The sequence below is a fragment of the Clinocottus analis genome, unplaced genomic scaffold (assembly GCF_023055335.1).
Source record: "Clinocottus analis isolate CAN_PGR_092001 unplaced genomic scaffold, fCliAna1.0.p SCAF_17, whole genome shotgun sequence".
NCBI classification, from domain to species: Eukaryota; Metazoa; Chordata; class Actinopteri; order Perciformes; family Cottidae; genus Clinocottus; species Clinocottus analis.
In genome coordinates, this window is record NW_027175898.1 from 17551693 (window position 1) to 17572021 (window position 20329).

General features: G+C 48.6%; 1 protein-coding gene across 10 annotated transcripts; it reads left to right on the forward strand.

Annotated features, from left to right (window-relative positions):
- Window positions 1-3022: 3022 nt before the first annotated feature.
- nup98 (nucleoporin 98 and 96 precursor) lies at window positions 3023-19833 on the forward strand. 10 transcript variants are annotated; one of them, XR_011077661.1, is made up of 34 exons: window positions 3023-3203; window positions 4002-4111; window positions 4243-4347; window positions 4467-4655; window positions 4840-5015; window positions 5322-5429; window positions 5515-5698; window positions 5805-5971; window positions 6227-6364; window positions 6459-6588; window positions 6664-6756; window positions 6858-7001; window positions 7129-7262; window positions 8914-9098; window positions 9495-9611; window positions 9847-10139; window positions 10231-10344; window positions 10429-10745; window positions 10910-11059; window positions 12200-12430; window positions 12712-12844; window positions 12923-13146; window positions 13691-13872; window positions 14053-14306; window positions 14733-15008; window positions 15101-15258; window positions 15396-15536; window positions 15629-15792; window positions 16131-16352; window positions 16684-16925; window positions 17167-17321; window positions 18026-18137; window positions 18720-19595; window positions 19712-19832. XR_011077661.1 is itself a non-coding variant. In XM_068580199.1 (33 exons), the coding sequence occupies exons 2-33, from the start codon at window positions 4033-4035 to the stop codon at window positions 18905-18907; spliced, it is 5502 nt and encodes a 1833-aa protein (XP_068436300.1). In that variant the 5' UTR covers window positions 3023-3203; window positions 4002-4032; the 3' UTR covers window positions 18908-19833. The 10 variants fall into 10 exon arrangements, 8 of the variants coding, with proteins under 8 accessions (XP_068436300.1, XP_068436298.1, XP_068436299.1 ...); XR_011077660.1 differs by having other exon boundaries at window positions 18720-19599; window positions 19712-19831; XM_068580199.1 differs by having other exon boundaries at window positions 6861-7001; window positions 18720-19833.
- The last annotated feature ends 496 nt before the right edge of the window (window positions 19834-20329 follow it).

The window sequence follows — 20329 nt, forward strand, 5'->3', positions numbered from 1 at the left end:
TAGGCAGTGCACATCCATACACAATCAACAGCTTCCTTTTATAAAAAAACACTGACATTGTACGTGTGCAGTCATCGATTTGGGCTGTAAGTTAATAATCAAGTCCAAATACACCACGTTTCCTCTAGTAGACGAGAAAAGTTTTGTGTGTGTCTATAATAACCTACATATACATACTCCCCCTTTATCCAGACAAAAGACAAAGATTAATCTTAGATTAAACTCCAAAAAAGTCTTTGTTGCTCTTTTTATAATATCAGGCTAGAAGCGGGCGTGCATGCAACCGTAAACAACAACCAGCAGTTTATTTTATATTGTCACCACTCGTATCCTGGAAGCCAGGAGAAAGGATGCAGTACCCAAAGCCAGTGAACCCGGAAGAGAAGCTCCTACTGCAGCAGAGTCGCTCCATCGCTGGGGCTCAAACACCAGTTCACCAACATTGTTTTATTTCTCCTGGCTTCATAGTACATTGACTACGAGTTTCCCGTTTATTCCCCCCAATACTCCACAGATATGTAGTCTGGTCGAACACCTTGATCCGACGAATTCTCAGTTTCCTGATACACTCGGACTTCAGGGATCGTGAAAACTACCAAGATCTACAACAACCTCCCGCGCTTTCCCACAGCGTATGAACATCACGTCTCTCCATGAGTCCCTTTACCTCGCCTATTTCAGCAGCAGCAGCTCTAGTGCACTAGACATGAATATGAAAAGCATCTACAGACATTTTAGATTCATATTATCAACAGGCATCTGCTGGTTTTGACACTCACCTCTGCAGCAATCCTTCAAGCTTATTAGCATCCAGCTATCCAGCTCCGGTTAGCATGTAGCTTGAGGAGAAGCTCCGGGTGGACGTCCTCCCGCGGTCAGTGCTTTGCTGCTGGGTTTTTTTTCCGGACGTTCGAGTCCAACTCTTTTAGCCTCTTCTTGTCAACATCTGATAGTGGATTGAAAGGTGTTTCGTGTAGAGACACCACAGAGTTTTCAGTCGCCATGTCTCTGCTAGCTATGTTGCTCGCGTAGCTACGTGGGAGCTATACAGGATGTAAGGGAATGATAAAGGTCTTTGATTCGACAAATAGTCCAGTCACGTGGAAATAAGAAACGATGTCATTGGCGCACATTTCTGCTCCCGGAGATTCAAGTTTCATCCGCCAATGAGAAGCTGTCTTGCCGTAACGACCGTGAAATGTTTACTCGCCGCCATTTTGACTCACATTTGGCCGCGCCCGAGAAAGGGGGCGGGGCTTTCCTCAGTGACGATGAATGACGATTTATAATTATATTTGGTCACTTTTAACTTAAGTGGTTGTTAACAGGGGCCCACACACATGTAGCGCGTCAACACGGTATATTTATTATTTAAATTATTTGGTATAAAATGTTTTTTGATGGTATATATTATATTTTTTTTTCTTCTTTTAAAAAAAAAAATACAATTTGGTATTTAATGTTTTTTATATATTTTATATATATATATATATATATATATATATATATATATATATATATATATATATATATAAAATATATAAAAAACATTAAATACCAAATTGTATTTTTATATATATATATATATATATATATATATATATATATATATATATATATATATATATATATATATATATATATATATATATATATATATATATATATATATTCTTTCCTCTTTTTTTTCATCTCAAAATTTTAAGAGGGGCGACGCCCTAGCGCCCCCTATTGACGCACCGCCACTGGTTACAAAGTGTAGAACACCTAACTTGTGAACAGATGTTTAATTGCTTATGTGATCGTTGGTGGTTGTATATAATTATATTATATTCATGTAAACAATATTGTTTTTGTTGTGTCACATTCACATGTTTAAACCTTCAGAGTTTCATGTTATTGTTCGGCTGTTGAACACACTGAGGAGTCACAGTCTCCTGATTACTCATTAAGACTCATTAAATATGAAAACTTTACTCATTAATGTGTTCAGTAAATAATGACCTCACTGATGGATCCTGTGGGAGTTCATCAGGAACCTTCACGACACCAAGAATGGAAAAGTTTACTACATTGAGTTAAGAAAAGTCCAAAGTGAAAAGAGCACATCAGGATTCTAACGTGTGAGGAGTTTCAGCACGTTGTGCTTCAACAGTGAATTATTATTATTATTATTATTATTATTATTATTATTATTATTAGTAGTATTATTAGTATTATTATCTTTATGCTTCATTTCCTCACAGATGCTAGACGTATGTTGGCTTAAGTTATGATAACACATGTAATACGTTGGAGGTTTATGCTTGTTTATCAGCCCCAAAACACACAAAGATCTAAAGTATCACAAGTTTATTATGAAAGACTGAAACTAATTGTCTGTATTAAGCAGCCTGATCTACTTGCTGTTTACGGATCGCACTAACTAATCAACTATAACTAGTACAATTTAATTATTATATCATAATTATTATAGATCTACTACCTATTATATATTACATTATATAGAACATATATTATGTATTGTCACGTTATCCTGGTGTTAAAGTAGATTCAGCTCATCTTTACGGGTCTATATACTTTTTCAGTTATATATGAACTATTACCTATTATCCAATATCTATTATCTAATATAAAATATGTATTATATATATATGCTCTATTATCCAGTAACTATTATATATGAACTATTACCTAAAACTATGAACTATTATCTATTACCTATTATGTTACATCGTATATACTATCGATTAACTAATACCTAGAACTATGAACTATTATCTATTATCTAATATATATATTGTCTATTATCCATTAACTATTATACATGATATATTAACTGTTAACTCTTAATTATATTGTTTATTAACAGTTAACTTGTAACTATTATATATTACATGTAAACTAGTAACTATTACGGCTTACCGGAAGGGGGCAGTAGAGCGGCTGACAGGCCGCAGTCTGCCGTTCACAGCACAGAAAAGGGGAAGAAGACGTCGCCGTCACGACGTGATGACGTATGAAAGTGCGTAGCGACGGTTCGCTGTGTTCGTCTTTTCCCTCCTCGTTGAAGAAGCTACCGGCTAACGCCGATGTTTAACTAAAGATCTGCACATCGTTCACCTGTTCGCGCTCCGCTGCTTCACCTGTGCGGCAGAGGAAACTCGAGGGAGACCCGAACACCCAGAACAACGTCGTTACAGGTGAATATCCGTGTTCTTTGTCCGTCTTCCTTTTGTTTTGCTAACGCTCAGGTAGCTGAGGACGCTAAGCTAGCTCGCTAGCTAACGTTAGCTAAGACGCACGTGAGTTGTACCTCGCAACAGCAGTATTGTTTATATTCATTTACACGAGATGATAGTTACTGAAGATGAGCTTGTAGCGCGCGCAGTGTCCGCGCGCGTATGTGTGCGGTTATCTAATATGACGTCACGAAGTAATGATGCTATGTGAGAGTGAGCTTCCTGGGTTGTGGGGTTAGAACTATTTAATAAGACGTCACGCCGTAATGACAGTTAACCCATCGGGTGTCAGTTGGGCCCGGTAACGGGGTTCACCTGCAGGCACGTACACGTGTAGCCAGACTGCAGGCTCGTGCACGTGTAGCCGGAAGTTCATTCTGGTTGGAGTCAAAAGTTTAACTTCAACTGTACTCTGCTGGTTACTGCGTTAAGTACACACGAGAGGGGAATGGTGTACTTTTCAATGTACTACGTCTCAGAGGTAAATGTTGTACTTTGAAGTGTTCATTTGTGTTGGTGATAAATGTTTGTGATAACTAGAGGGTGTTGAAGCGGATTAAAAGCCTCATTCGTCATGGAAAGCTTCGTCACAGAGCTGAAACCCGTCTGTTGGTTCTGTGTAGAGATTTGAGGATCTCACAGATATGAAGCGCTAAAGGAGATCAAACCTTCCATCAGGATGTAAAGGAGTTTGTGTGTGTGTGTGTGTGTGTGTGTGTGTGTGTGTGTGTGTGTGTGTGTGTGTGTCCATCCTCACAGAAGACCTATGCGGTCCTGCTAGCAGAGCAAGATGTTCAACAAGTCATTCGGTACTCCCTTCGGCGGGGGGACGGGCGGGTTCGGCACCTCGTCGACCTTCGGACAACCAAGTGAGTTATTTTTATTTGTTTGTTCAAACTCCCGAGATTCAAAGATGCGGTCGGAGAGCGCTGGTAGTTCTTCGGCCCGGCGCTGCAGCCGGTGATTTAACGCGCTCGGTCCGTGTCGTCTCTCCTCACATGACCTGCAGACACGGCCTTTGGGGCCGCAGGAGGCTTCGGGACGTCGGCGTTCGGGGCCACCGCCAACACCGGAGGGCTGTTCGGTCCCGCGCAGAATAAACCTGGTGTGTGACGCGTTGTGAGCACTTCCTGTTTGGGGGACGCCATGTGTCTCCTGCTGCAAATCTGTCTGACTCATTTGACGTTTTAATTCAAGCTTAAACTCCTCGTCCGTCTCTTGCAGGCGGTCTGTTCGGGCCCAGCACGTTCACCCAGCAGCCGGCGGCGACCGCCACCAACACCGGCTTTGGCTTCGGCGGGACCACCGGCACCACGACCAGCTTGTTTGGGAACACCGGGACGGGCGCCAGCGGCGGCCTCTTCTCCCAGCCCAGCAATGCGTTCGGAGCCAACAAGCCCACCACGTTTGGAAGTGAGAACCCTCCTCGCGCCGCATGTATGGTCTTCAGGTCGCTTGTTCGCGGCATGACGAGTCGTGTTTCACTAACAAAACGTCAAATGCCAAAAATCCAGTGGTCCGCTTGTGTTTTGCAAACTGCTCAGTCCCGTTGTCGTTTTGATTTGTTTATCTTATGAAACGTCTGAACGCTTTGAAGAAGTCTCCCTCCCATCGTGTCCTCCAGGCTTTGGGACGACCGCCACCAGCGGCGGGCTGTTTGGCTCCACCAACACCGCCGCCTCCAACCCGTTCGGTGGAGGCGGCGTCGCCTCCCTGTTTGGCGGCGCGGGGTTCACCGCCGCGCAGCAGCCGGGAACCACCGTCAAATTCAACGTGAGTACTAAATAGAACGAGTTGCTTTACTCTTTCTTCTTCATTTACATATAAAACATACAAGTCTTAAAGTCTTTTATCAGCATATTGCCTCTTTTGGCTCTTTTAAATTAGCACCTTGAAAGTCGAGTTACAAGCCTCGTGGTTGGACCCGCTCTAGTCAGCTGGCGCTGCTGCTAGCTGCATTTTTCAGATTAAAGTCCTGATTTGTGTTACTTTTTTTGTGTTAACTTTGAACGAACTGAAGGGAAGTGAGGATCAGAATGTGTAAATAATGAGACGTGCTTGTTGGTGCTTTGGTTTCAGCCTCCAACAGGAACGGACACGATGGTGAAAGCCGGCGTGACGACGAGCATCAACACCAAGCACCAGTGCATCACGGCCATGAAGGAGTACGAGAACAAGTCTCTGGAGGCGAGTCGGCGCTTGTTTCACGAGTCTGTTTGTTCCCTCCTTTGTTCCCTCGTTGCCTCACTCGTTCCCTCGTTTCCTCCTGCAGGAGTTGAGGCTGGAGGACTACCAGGCCAGCAGGAAGGGCCCGACCAACCCGATGGCGGCTCCGACCGGCGGTCTGTTCGGCGCCACCGCGGCTCCGACCAGCGCCGCCACCGGCCTGTTCGGCCCCGCGGCGCCCAGCACCAACTTCTCCTTCGGGCAAAACAAGACCACCTTTGGAGCAGCGCGTGAGTAGACGCCACGACGACGGTCGCTCTTCGTCTTCATCATCTTCATCCTCGGGCAGACTCTCGCTCCGCTTCTCTTGAGGTCAAACGTCTCGTTTCTCTGCAGCGGCTGCCGGCGGTTTCGGCGCGACGGCCGGCGGCCTGTTCGGCCAGACGGCCGCTCAACCGGCCAGCAGCCTGTTCAAGCCCTTCGGCCAGACCACCACCACGCCGAGCGCCGGCTTCTCCTTCGGCAGCACCAACACCATGGGGCAGGCCAACACCAGCACCATGGTGAGGACGTAGCTTCAGCCTCGTAGCTACTGAAGAACACGTTGAGGGGTTTGTTTGAGTTGTTGTGTCACATCGAGGCTTCATGCAGAGTTTATGCGGTCAACCTGGAACTCATGGGTTTGTAAAATTCCAGGCCTGGAAAAGTCCTTGAAAATAAGTGAAATCCTCAAAGTGCAGTAAGAGTGGTGTAAATGTGGTTCAAGGTCTTGTAGCTGCTCTGGTGACGCTGCGTGTGAACCTGCTCCTGTGCTTCAGGGTCTGTTCGGCAACACGGCGACGCCTCAGGCCGGCGGTCTGTTCGGCGCGGCGCAGCCCAGCACCGCCGCCGGCTTCGGCGCGGCCACCGGACTGTTCGGACAAACCAACCCCGGATTCGGGAGCGTCGGCACGCAGGTACGGACGCCACGAGCGCTAATGGAAGCTAACCGCCGCCACGGTGCGTTCGGTAAAGTAAACGTCCTCTTTGTCTGCGTTCGCTCTCCTGCAGCAGAGTCTGTTCGGCAACAAGGCGGCCGGCTTCGCCACCACCACCACCAGCGCGCCGTCCTTCGGCACCGGGCTCTTCGGCAACAAGCCCGCCCTCACGCTCGGCGCCGGAGCCAACGCCTCCACCTTCGGTGAGTCGGCCGGCGTTCAGCGCGGACTCGTCGGCGTCGGGCCTTTCCGTAACTAAACGAGTTGTTTCCTCGCAGGTTTCGGCGCTAACCCGGCCGCCGGGAGTCTGTTTGGCAACAAGCCGGCCGCCGGCGGCCTCGGCACGGCACTGGGAACCAGCTTCGGAGCAGGTACTGGGAGAGGAACCACTCCAGCTTTACACTTCATACCAAAGACCTTCTGCTTCCCGTGTTAGCAGGCCGGAGCCGGTATCTCATGTCTTTCTGTCCAGCAGTGGGAACGGGACAGACGTCTCTGTTTGGGAGCAACCAGAGCAAACTGGGCGCCACGCTGGGAACGATGGGAACCTTCGGAGCGACCGCGTTCAACACGGGAGCCAGCACCCTCGGCTTTGGAGCTCCACAGCAGCCAATCGGTGAGCAGCGTCCGTCTGTCTGGTCCCGCCCCCTTACACAGTGCCTGTCCATCATCGTCTGTGTTCTCCATCTAATCTCTCTCTCTCTCTTCTCCTCCCCTCCTCCCTCCCTTTCTCCTCCCTGCAGCGCTCACAGACCCCAGTGGGACGGCCTCCCAGCATGCTTTGCTGCAGCAGCAGCTCAGCGTGTTGGCGTACTCGCCGTACGGAGACTCTCCTCTGTTCAGGAACCCGCTGACGGACCCCAAGAAGAAGGAGGAGGTGAGCGTCACGCGGCTGCTGGAGCAGGAGCTCGCCTTAATGCAGAGTTTGTTCCTTCTGGACGGACAAAGAGGAATAAATATATAAATAAAGTGAACACTGGAGGCTTCACGCTGCTCAGGAGTTTGATCTGTTTGTTCTCGTCGCTGCAGCTTCACCAACAAACATTCAGCTGTGATTTAATATCATATCAAAAAGATGTGGAAATAACGACATAATGATACAGATTTGTAAAGTCTGAATTCATGTTTTGTTTTCTCTCCACTTTTAAAACGCTCGTTTTCTGAATGGAGTCTGGTTGGACCGATGCTAAGCTAACATAGCGGCTCCTTCAACGTGACGTCACGCAGACGTAATTTAATGATGGAAATGAACCTTTTCATTCCCCTTAAGAGAAAACTAACGCGCCTAATGCACTCTTTTGTTTTGCAAAAAAAATAGCTTATTGTTTTCGTCAATAAGCTATTTTAGTATTGACTCAATATTTGTTGTTTTTAAACTATTTTAATTTTTCTAACAAAGTCAAAGCACTTTTGTCTGATGGAGCGATTTGGTAACTTTAACGTGACGCAATGTTCTTCTGTGAGGTATTACTAGGTAGTACTGTGAGGTATTACTAGGTAGTACTGTGAGGTATTACTGGAAGTACTGTGAGGTATTACTAGGTAGTACTGTGAGGTATTACTAGGTAGTACTGTGAGGTATTACTGGAAGTACTGTGAGGTATTACTGGAAGTACTGTGAGGTATTACTGGAAGTACTGTGAGGTATTACTGGAAGTACTGTGAGTATTACTAGGTAGTACTGTGAGGTATTACTAGGTAGTACTGTGAGGTATTACCTGGTAGTACTGTGAGGTATTACCTGGTAGTACTGTGAGGTATTACCTGGTAGTACTGTGAGGTATTACCTGGTAGTACTGTGAGGTATTACCTGGTAGTACTGTGAGGTATTACCTGGTAGTACTGTGAGGTATTACTAGGTAGTACTGTGAGGTATTACCTGGTAGTACTGTGAGGTATTACCTGGTAGTACTGTGAGGTACCACGGTGTCCTAACGAGGACTCTCAGTATATATTCTGTGTTCCAGTGAACCTGCATCATATTTCTAACGTAACTCTAAACTATACATATTTATTTTTTCGGTTTTGTCCAGTTAACTAAAATGTAATTCCATAATATTCATATTGTTTTCCTGACGGTTGTATATCGTATGAAGAGATAAATGTTCTGAAACGTTCATACTAACAGTGTGTTGAGGGATCGATTCCCATGGACTACTGTAGTTAACGTAGAGAACGATGTTCTGCTCTTCAGACTGTTCTCAACCAGACGAGAACCGACAGCAACTCAAAGCGTGTTGACAGAACGTGTTGCTAACTGTCGTCTAAGAGCGTTCCTTCTATAGGAAACGTTGTTCCAGTTGGTCTTCCTCCCACGTAAGTGAGCTCACTGAGAGGAGTGGTGGTCACCGGGCTGGACAAGTCTCTCGGACCCGTGTGTTCGATGCCCTGACCTGGTCCGGTCCACCACCTCCCAAACCGCTGCAGAGTTCTTTCAGGACTCCAGAACCCGTGTGCCATTGGAGGCAGCCGTTTGTTTTTTTTAGCATTTCTGCAGCCCCCGTCACCTCTACTGTGTTTTCCGACAGCGTCTGAAACCGACCAATCCGACGGCCCAGAAGGCTCTGACCACGCCCACCCACTACAAGCTGACCCCTCGGCCGGCCACCAGGGTGCGCCCCAAGGCGCTGTCGTCCGGCGCCTCCAAGTCGCAGCTGTTCGACGGCCTGGACGACGACGAGCCCTCGCTCACCAACGGAGCCTTCGTACCCAGGTGACCCGTCTACAGGTGTCGAGAGGAGGAACAGTGATTTATAATATAAAGAAACAAAATGGTGGCTTTTCCTCTTTTGTACCGTGTTTTGTTCCCTGTGTTTGTCTGTCTGGACTTTGCCGTCGACCGTCAACTAAAAAACAATAAAAGACATGAAAGTAGATGTCTAACTTGTAAAAGCAGTCAACATTTTAATAGTATATTTACTATTTTACTGTTTCTAGGTTTGTTTTAGGTTTTTTTAACATCTGCCTCTCGGCTAAAGATGGAAAATGGCCTCTTGGTTAACTCTGGCACATTCAACAAATGTTTTTATTAATGTGCACTGTCTCCTTATTAAATAAACCATTTGGAAAACAACAAAGTGACGTTCACAGAAACCGTTTTCGTTTTCAGGAAGAACATCAAGAAGCTCGTGCTGAAGAACCTGAACAGCAGTCAGTACAACAGTCCAATCAACACGGAGACGGACGACCTCGCTTCCCCTCCAGAGTACCCGCAGAACGGCCACAGGTCTGAACACACACACACACACACACACACACACACACACACACACACACACACACACACACACACACACACACACACACACACGGAACATTGTAATCCAGGAGCAGCATATTAATAGAAAACAACAGGGGACCTAAACTTGAGCCCTGTGGAACTCCACAACTCAGTACATCTACTCAGTAATGTGTAATTTTAGCTGCTGTAGTGTGTTGAGCTCCGTTGTTGTCGTCTGCAGCCACATGGAGGACGAGGAGGAGGCGATGCCGGGTCCCAGCCGGCCGGACGACGACCCCGAGGTCTCCCAGTTCTACGTCAACCCCATCGCGAAGCCCGTCCCGCTGGGCCGCCTGCAGCCCAGCCTGCAGGACACCATCAGCGACCTCAACATGCACAAACTGGCCCGCAACGGCGGCCTGGAGCTGAGCAGCGAGGACGCCATGGCGTCTCCGGGGGACGAGTCTCTGCAGGTGGACCGAGAGGAAGAGGAGGAGGAGCTGCAGGAGATCCAGCAGGCTCCTCACCCGGCGGGTCGGTTACAAACGCCCTACAGCCCCGTTGACCTTTTAGCGACCCCGAGGCGGCGTTCACCAGCGCTAATCCTTCACGTCCTGTCTTTCAGGCATCGTTCTGAACCGCGTGGGTTACTACACCATCCCCTCCCTGGACGACCTCGCCGAGATGGTGGACGATAACGGCGTGTGCGTGGTGGACAACTTCACCGTCGGCAGGAAAGGTAACGCCGGAGTCTTAACGCCGTCTCGGCGTCGTGGTTCTCGGCGTGCGACAGGGATTTAACCGCTGTGCTCGGCCCTCGCAGGCTACGGCTCCATCTTCTTTCCCGGCGAGGTGAACGTGTCGGCGCTGAACGTCGACGAGATCGTGCACTTCAGGCGCAAAGAGGTCATCGTGTACCCGGACGACAAAAACAAGCCCGCGGAGGGGGAGGGGCTCAACCGGCGGGCCGAGGTGACGCTGGACGGCGTCTGGCCCAACGACAAGACGGCCTGCACGCAGATCCGGAGCCCCGAGCGGCTCGCGGAGATGAACTACGAGGGCCGGCTGGAGAAGGCCTCACGCAAGCAGGGCGCTCGCTTCCTGGAGTACCGAGCGGAGACCGGCTCCTGGGTGTTCGAGGTAAGCTCTGTGAGGACAGACTCCTCCCCCTCTGTCCCAGGTGTAACTGACTCCTCCCCCTCTGTCCCAGGTGTAACTGACTCCTCCCCCTCTGTCCCAGGTGTAACTGACTCCTCCCCCTCTGTCCCAGGTGTAACTGACTCCTCCCCCTTTCTCTCCCCCAGGTGGCTCATTTCTCTAAGTACGGCCTGAAGGACTCAGACGAGGAGGAGGACGTTCCTCTGGAGGCCGACCCCAAGAAGCTGAAGGCCTTGTCTCCTCCCGCCGGTCAGCAGCTGACGGCCTCCCAGCAGCAGGTGGCGCCACAGGCTCAGGTAGAGCCGCCCGCTCCCCTCCTCACTCCTCCTCATCCTCCTCTTCCTCACTGTCACACCTGAGAGGATGAAAGCAGCGTTTCTGACTCGGTCGTTAACGTAAAAATAGTTTTTTTATGCTTTTGTATACTTTGTATATTCTCAGAGGTTTTCTTCCTCTGAATATTATTTTGTTCTGAAGTTTTTATCTCCAGCGGCTTGAAGACGCCGTCATGAGATCCTCGAAGGATCTTTAGACGCTTTTCAGAACACTAAACCTAAAGTCTTTTATTTTGAAAGGACATGAAGACGGATCCACTCTGTTTTATTTTGTCCAGATTTTTACATTTTATCAGTAAATGAAACGCCTTCAAGTTACAAAAACATTGTTATTGGAGCATTTTAATGTTCATCTGGTTAAAACTATTTTCATTATTGATTTAAAACGGCAACGGCTTCATCTTAAAAATAGAGGATGTGATTTTTTTTTTATAAATATATTTTTTATTTTTAAAGACTTTAATCACACAAACTGCTTTCGATCTGTTGGGATTATTATTATTATTATTATTATTATTATTGTATTAATATTAATACTTAAACTTCTCTGATCAAACTTTATTGTTTCGTTCTTCTCATACAGAATATCTGCTGGTGTTTAACATTATTATTATAAAACTATTATGAGTTTCTTGTTAAAGTTGTATTTTTATGCATTTAATGAAAGAAAAAACAAATAAAGTTAATGAAGACTTTTAATCTTGGTCTGTACATTTTTTTTTTGGATTATTAATCGGCAGTTTGTTTTCATTAGAAATTAACTTTTTAGTTTATTGACAATAACATTTTTAATAAATACCAAAAATGCTGTTTAATTTTTTTAATGAGGATCTGAATCAAAGTTTTTACTTTAACAGTTTAACAAATAAACAGTTTTATAATTCTATAAGAATGAAACCTTTGATTAACAAAGTACAGACATGAAAGATAATAATAATAATAATAATAATAATAATAATAATAATAATAATAATAATCTGGAGCAGTTTTAAGATGCAAAAATAATCTCAAGGAAACAATTCTAGTCCGAAGTTTAAAACAAGACGGCAAAAATATTTAAGAACCGTGTGTGTGTGTGTGTGTGTGTGTGTGTGTGTGCAGTCTCTTGTTGCCGTGGAGCTTCCGGGCGGCGTGGCCGGGCTGGACAGCGACATGGCCGACATCACCCAGAGCTTCCCGACAGAGAGCATGCTGGGAGACGACGACCTGCCGACGGGGACCCCGGACTGGACCGGCGGGAAGCTCGGGGGCCTGATGCCCGAGGAGCACGACGGCGTCTCCGTGTCCGGACACATGGCGTCCTCGCTGGGCATCAACCCGCACACGCTGCAGGTAGAGCCCCAGACAGGAAGTAGCCCCGGACAGGAAGTAGCCCCAGACGGGAAGTAGCCCCGGACGGGAAGTAGCCCCGGACGGGAAGTAGCCCCGGACGGGAAGTAGCCCCGGACGGGAAGTAGCCCCGGACGGGAAGTAGCCCCGGACGGGAAGTAGCCCCGGACGGGAAGTAGCCCCGGACGGGAAGTAGCCCCGGACGGGAAGTAGCCCCGGACAGGAAGTAGCCCCGGACAGGAAGTAGCCGTTGGCTGAACTGGATCTCGTGTGTTTTGTTGCAGATCATGAAGGCGTCTCTGTTCGCTGAGGATGACGATGAGGAGGAGAGCGACATGATCCAGGATCAGCGAGCGATGAAGGTCGACGTCTCGTCTCCTCGCGTCGTCGTGCCGGGAGCTCAGAGCCGACCCTCCGGTACCGAACGCAGACACTTCCTGTTTCATTGATGATGCGTATTGATGATGATGATGATGATGAAGGTCTTCTCTCCAGTGGGCGGGCTCCTTCAGGCTCGCTTCACCTCCGGCCTCTTCTCCCAGCTGTCGGACGCTCCTCGTCCTCCTCCTCTTCCTCCTCTGGCTCGCGGCTCCCCGGCCCGCTCAGGCCCCGCCTCCTTCCTGCTGCCGGCCCGAACGCCGGAGCCCTCGGTGCGGACGGTCGGCGTGCGGCGGCTCGGCGGCCCGGTGGCCCTCGAGGAGTCGGTCACGCACGGGAAGGTTTGTTTGTTTGTTTGTTTGTTTGTAAACAAAGAGGAATTGTCCTGAGACCTCGATGGTGGATCTCACTGTTATCTGTGCAATTAATAACTAAAGTTTCTAATATCAATTAAATAATGATATCAGCTAATAAGTTCTATTAAAATGAGTGAACACATTAAAGCATCAATAATATAAAATAATCTGCTTAATGAGAACTTTTACTTTTAGTACTTTAGTATATTTTGATGTCGACATGTAGTATTAGTACTTTTGTGATTTTTCTGTGATTTTAGTCGCAATTAATGGATAAAAAAAGAAGCAGAAAATAAGTTCATAATGTAGATTCATAAAACGTCTGAACTTACATTTTGTTTTTAAAACGCTTGTTTTCTGAATGGAGTCTGGTTCAGACGGTGCTAAGCTAACGTTGTAGCGCCTGTAATGATAAATAAATAACATCATAACACGGATGGAAGCGCTTATTGCACACGATGTGTTCAAGGACCGTCGGAAAGAGGAAAATCTGACTAATGAGGTTTGCGTCCGGCTGTGCTGCTTGCAGGGCGCGCTGCTGATGGACGCCGGGCTGTTCGCGGGCCGGTCCTTCCGGGTCGGTTGGGGTCCCGGCTGGACGCTGGCTCACTGCGGCCGGCCGCTCAGCGCGCTGCCGGCCAAACGGCCCGACCGCCACGAACTCACCAAGACGGACTTCAGCTTCCTGCCGAAGCCCGCGAGGAGCAAACCGTAAGCGCCTTGAAGAGACGGGCGGCTTGTCTGTTGCCATGCGAAGACGCTTATTATTCAGATAATCATTATTATATTTGTCCTCTATTGCCGTATTACAGCAGCAAAGAGGAACAACAAGTCCAGTAAAGTAGTCTGGCGGTAATAAAGTCGACAATAAAATGGTGGATCTGCTCTCAGGCTGATCGAGAGCCCCTACAAGGTGGTGCTGGAGCAGCTGGTGGGTCTGGAGCCCGCAGAGGAAGAGGAGGAGGAGGAGGAAGAGGAGCAGTCGGTGCTGCAGCGCCCCCTGGAGATCTGCCTGAAGCACTGCACCGTGGAGACCAGCGACGCCTCCGACTGCCCGCTGGTGCGCCCGCAGCCCGGCGTGGCGGCGCTGCACGAGTACACGGAGTGGATCCTGGAGCTGAGCGACCGGCAGGGCGACGCCCACCGTGAGTAGAAGACGCTCCTCAAAGAGTAGATGCACCTTAAAGGGCGGGCGCGCCTGCTTAAAGGGGCGGGCGCGCCTGCTTAAAGGGGCGGGCGCGCCTGCTTAAAGGGGCGGGCGCGCCTGCTTAAAGGGGCGGGCGCGCCTGCTTAAAGGGGCGGGCGCGCCTCAACCTTTTCATGCTTGTTGGACCCCAAATGCCTTAAGAGATTATAACTTTACTTTTGGACTATTTAAAATCTTTAAAATGAGCTCCACCCTTAAACATTAAAGTAATGAATACATAAATATAAATTCTGCATAGTGAAAACTTTTACTTTTCATACATTTTGACTTATTTCTACTTCTAGTTGAGTAGAATATCTTCTTGTCTTGCTGTCACTTCCTGTTGATCACGTGACCTGACCCCCCCCCCCCCCCCCCCCTCCAGCCCTCCTGGGCTCCTGGTCCGAGGTCTGGACTCTGTGTGAGGCCCTGTGGGGCCGGCTGGGCCCGGCCGGCCCGGAGCCCGACGCCGAGCCGCTCGACGCCTACGAGCAGCAGCTGGAGAGGAGGCGGAGCTTCTCGGCCTGGCTCTCCCGCGGCGCCGCCCGCCGGGTGGAGGAGGAGGTGGCGCTGGCGGCGAAGGGTTGCCACGCCGACGCCGTGTTCAGCTACCTGACGGGGAACCGCGTCAGCGAGGCGTGTCAGCTGGCGCAGAAGCAAGGTGAGCCGCCCGAGCCGCCATCTTGTTTTCCATCTAACTGAAGCTGTAGAACCCGTCTGCCCGCTGACCTCCTGGCCCCCCCTCCCCCGCAGGAGACCACCGCCTCGCCCTGCTGCTGTCGCAGGCCGCCGGCTCGCAGTACTGCCGCGACCTGCTGGCCCTGCAGCTCGCCGACTGGAACCGCATGCAGACCGACAGCTACCTGCCCGAGGAGCGGCTCCGCATCTTCACGCTGCTGTCCGGGAAGCCCGTACGCACGGCTTTTACCTCCTGTGTGTGTGTGTGTGTGTGTGTGTGTGTGTGTGTGTGTGTGTGTGTGTGTAACTCGGCAGTCTTTGACAAACCGTTTCTTGCCCCGCCCCCTTCCTCCTGCCCCGCCCCCTGCAGGTGTGGCAGTCGTCTGACTCCGTGGTGAACGTCTGCGCCGAGCTGGACTGGAAGCGCTGCGTGGCCGTGCACCTGTGGTACATGCTGCCGCCCACGGCCTCGGTGGCCGACGCCCTCGCCAGATACGAAGCCGCCTTCCAGGTGAGCGCCGGCCCCGCCTCCAGCCGCCGTTGTTGTTGTTGTTGTTGTTGTTGTTTCAGGACGCTCATCGTCGTGGTTGTTTTGTCCTGCAGGGCTCATGCGAGGGGGGCAGGTACGCCTGCGCCCCGCTGCCTGCGTACCTGGAGGCGGAGCCTCCGGACATGATGGAGGAGGAGGAGGAGGAGGAGGCGGAGGCGGAGCCTAAACGACCGCTGCACGACCTCTGCTTCCACCTGCTCAAACTCTACAGCGACAGGTTTACATCACTATCATTATTATGATTATTATTATTGATGATGCATGGGTGACGGGGAGATCAGACGGATTTTACCGCTAAACCAAATACTTTGTAAAACAGCTCAGGAAGTCCAAATAACAACTTGTAACTGCCGTCAGTTAGAATTAAATGTGCAATAACCCAAAAATGAACCAACAGGATCTTATCCCAGCCGAGCGGCCACTGCTACTGTTGTTATTATTATAATTATTATTATTATTATTATTATTATGAATGTAATTCATTGAAATGTGGTGACTCTTTGACGCTCTAACGCTCGGCCCCGCCCCCTGTGGCGCCCCCTGTGGCGCCTGCAGACACTACAGCCTGCAGCAGCTGCTGGACCCGCTGGCCGTCACCTGGCGCCGGCTGGACTACCGGCTCAGCTGGCACCTGTGGGCCGTCCTGCAGGCGCTGCACTACGGACACCTGAGCGCGGCGCGGCAGGGCCTGCTGCACGCCGGCTACGCCGCGCTGCTGGAGAGCCGCGGGCTGTGGCACATGGCCGTGTTCATCCTGCTGCACATCCCCGACCACACGTAGGTTCCTCTGCGGGGAACCGGGAGAACCGAGAGTTCTGCCGGTTCCCTCCAGGAGGTTTAACTTCATGTCAAAATACAACTTCTTCTTCTTCCTAGTCTTCTTTCTCTTCTTCCTCTCCTTCTCGTCATCATCTTCATCTTTTTATTTCTCCTCCACTTCTTCTTCCACTTGTCCTTCTCTTCTTCTTCTTCATCTTCTCCTTTGTCGTTCTCTCTTCTACCTCCTCTTTTCCATCTTCTTCCTCTTCCTCCTCTTCTTCTTTTTCTGTGGTGTGTCTACTCCTCTTCTTCATCGGCGTCTCCTCTTCTTCATCGGTGTCTCCTCCAGTCAGCGGGAGCGGGCGGTGCGGGCGATGTTAACCCTTCACTGCCGCCTGCAGGAGACGGACGAGTCTCTGCGGCGCGAGCGCTTCCTGACGGAGCGGCTGCTGGTTCCGGCCCGCTGGCTCCACGAGGCCAAAGCCACGCGGGCGCGCCGCGACGGAGACCGCCACCAGGAGGCGCTGCACCTGTACCGGGCCGGCAGCTGGAGCCGCTGCCACCGGCTGCTCATCCAGCACCTGGCCTCAGGTGTGTCACTGTCGCTTTAAGAGGCTCAGGACCGAGAAACACACGTTTTGTGTATTTATGAATCATAATAGTAATAAAACAAAGACGGATTACGCAGATTTAATTAATGTTACATCAAATTTAAAGAAGTAAAATCAGTTTTATTGAATTAAATGTAGCAGTAATGTGATCATTAAACTTCATTTACAAACATGAGCACACAGAAGTTTGCTTTGAGCTTGTCCCTCCCGTCCTGCCGTAGATTGCATCATCAACGACAACCACGACTACCTGCTGGAGTTCCTGGAGGGGCTGGAGGTCCCTGAACGCAGCGCCGCCGTCCAGGACTGGGACACGGCGGGCCGGGTCTACCTGGACTACATCCGGGTCATCAAGACGCTGCAGGACATCCAGCAGGTAGCGACATGTGATGTGTACCAGCTAACCACAGAATATACACATAATGTACAGCTAACCACAGAATATACACATGATGTACAGCTATACTACAGAATATACACATAATGTACAGCTAACCACAGAATATACACATAATGTACAGCTATACTACAGAATATACACATAATGTACAGCTATACTACAGAATATACACATAATGTACAGCTAACCACAGAATATACACATAATGTACAGCTATACTACAGAATATACACATAATGTACAGCTAACCACAGAATATACACATAATGTACAGCTATACTACAGAATATACACATAATGTACAGCTATACTACAGAATATACACATAATGTACAGCTATACTACAGAATATACACATAATGTACAGCTAACCACAGAATATACACATAATGTACAGCTATACCACAGAATATACACATAATGTACAGCTAACCACAGAATATACACATAATGTACAGCTATACTACAGAATATACACATAATGTACAGCTATACTACAGAATATACACATAATGTACAGCTATACCACAGAATATACACATAATGTACAGCTATACTACAGAATATACACATAATGTACAGCTATACTACAGAATATACACATGATGTACAGCTATACTACAGAATATACACTACACACGTGTGTGTATTTGTATGCATAAACACGTGTGTGTTTGCAGGAGGAGACTTCGGGCTACGAGCTGGAGCGTCTCTATGGCGACGTGACGTCTCTGTGCAGCCGGGTGGAGCTGCTGCCCTGCGGCTCCGCCCGGGACCGGCTCGCCCAATCAGGTGAGAGACCCGGCCGCCCGCTGGCTTCTGATTGGTCGATGACAGAACTGCAGCAGTTTGAAGTTACATGTAGAAAAATCTGCTATTCTTACACCTCATCCTCCCAAAGCATTGTGGGAACTGCAGTTCCAGAAGTCTGAGCGTTTTAGAACATAAATACATAAATATGATGCTGGTGGAGTTTTATCCTCTTAACTTTAGATTTAGTCATTTAGTCAGTCATTTATCCTCATCAATAATCATTACATATGTATTTTCTGAACGTGAATAATGATTTTTTTAAATAATTTTCAACCTAAATAATACATTTTCTGAACTTAAGTATTTATCTTAATATGTATTTTTTAAATCTCATTATATATCTTTTAATAATAATGATAATGATAATAATAATAATAATGATGATGATAATAATGTGTTTTCTGGCTCGTGAAGAGGCGTTTCTGTGTTTTAGACTTTTCTTTCCGAGTCGAGGTCAGTGACTCGTTGAGGAAACAGGAAGTCTGGACTGAGACTTCCTGTTTCCTCGCCTCAGCCCCTCCTCTAACTCCGCCCCCTCCTCTAACCCCGCCCCCTCCTCAGAGATGGCGAAGCGCGTGGCCAACATCCTGCGCGTGGTGCTGCGCCTCCAGCAGGGCGACGCGCTCGGCGCTCCGCTGGCGCTGCTGGCGCCGCACGTCAGCCGGCTGCCGATGCCGGAGGACTACACGCTGGAGGAGCTGCGCGGCCTCACGCAGGCCTACCTGCGCCAGCTCATCGTCAGCCAATGAGGCCGCGGGACGGCATCGAACCGCCGGCCCGCTCGGACGTCACCAGAAACAAAACAACGAACGAGTCGCCGGTTTCCGAGGGGAGCAAACGGCTCGGCGGCTCGATTCCCGGAGAAGAAATCAAAGAAACATTCCTCGTCGTCTTCAGGGGAGAATTTAAAAGGATGAGACCCGTCTCGGCCCAGCGTTCCCAGTGCTCCACTGGTTTCCATTCATCGCTTCTTCGTCTCCTGAACAGTTATTTTGTAGCGGCGCCGCGTGTGCTAAGCTAAGCCGTTAGCTTAGCGTAGCTTATCTACGTTAAAGACGAGCGGCGACGTCGTTCAAACGAGCGAATTGCGTTTTGGAGGAAAGTTCAACATGGAAATGCATAATGGTCTATTTTTGTAGAGGTGTGTGTGTGTGTGTGTGTGTGTGTGTGATCCCGAGTGAAGAGTTTCCTTCCAGAATCGAGCCGCCGGTCAGAGATTTCACTGCATGTAATTATATAAATATTGTATATTTTTGGAAAATCTAAACGGGAACATCAGGTCATTTTTATTCTCCACCTTTAATTATCAATAAATTGGATGCAAAGTATTCTTGAAGGAAACTCTTCACCTGATCCGTCGATGTAGAAACGTCTCCGCTTGCAGAATGTGTTTTTTTTTTTCTTCGACGTAAAATCTGTTTTTCAACGAAATGTTTCGTGTGTGTGTAACCTCTGAGCTGTGTGTGTGTGTGTGTAACCTCTGAGCTGTGTGTGTGTGTGTGTGTGTGTAACCTCTGAGCTGTGTGTGTGTGTGTGTGTGTGTAACCTCTGAGCTGTGTGTGTGTGTGTGTAACCTCTGAGCTGTGTGTGTGTGTGTGTGTGTGTGTAACCTCTGAGCTGTGTGTGTGTACACGCTTCCTGATTATTTTGTTGATAATATTTTTTAATAAAGTCGAGTAGAAATAAAAGGTTTGTTCTGGTGTTTGGTTCTCAGGATAAAGCGAACAGGAAGTGACACACAGGAAGTGACACACAGGAAGTGACACACAGGAAGTGACACACAGGAAGTGACACACAGGAAGTGACACACAGGAAGTGACACACAGGTACCGTTACCTGCCTGCAGGCGGCGCCGCTGGAGGTTTGGTGAAGGATTTCAGTGTCGTCGTTTCACCAAAACGATAACGGTTAAAGGTTTAAAACAAAGGACCGACGGCAACACAAATACGTAAAAATACTTTTTACTTCAACTCAAATACAATCAACAAAGAAATGATCATGTATAAAAGATTTAAAATAACTTTAATAACCGGTGGAATTCACAAGCTGAGCAACAATAAGTCAAAGAAATGAAATACACAAAGTCTCACATGTATGAGCTGCAACATTAAAGTCATTAAAGAATGTATTGATCATATAATGCAAAGACACACACACACACACACACACAC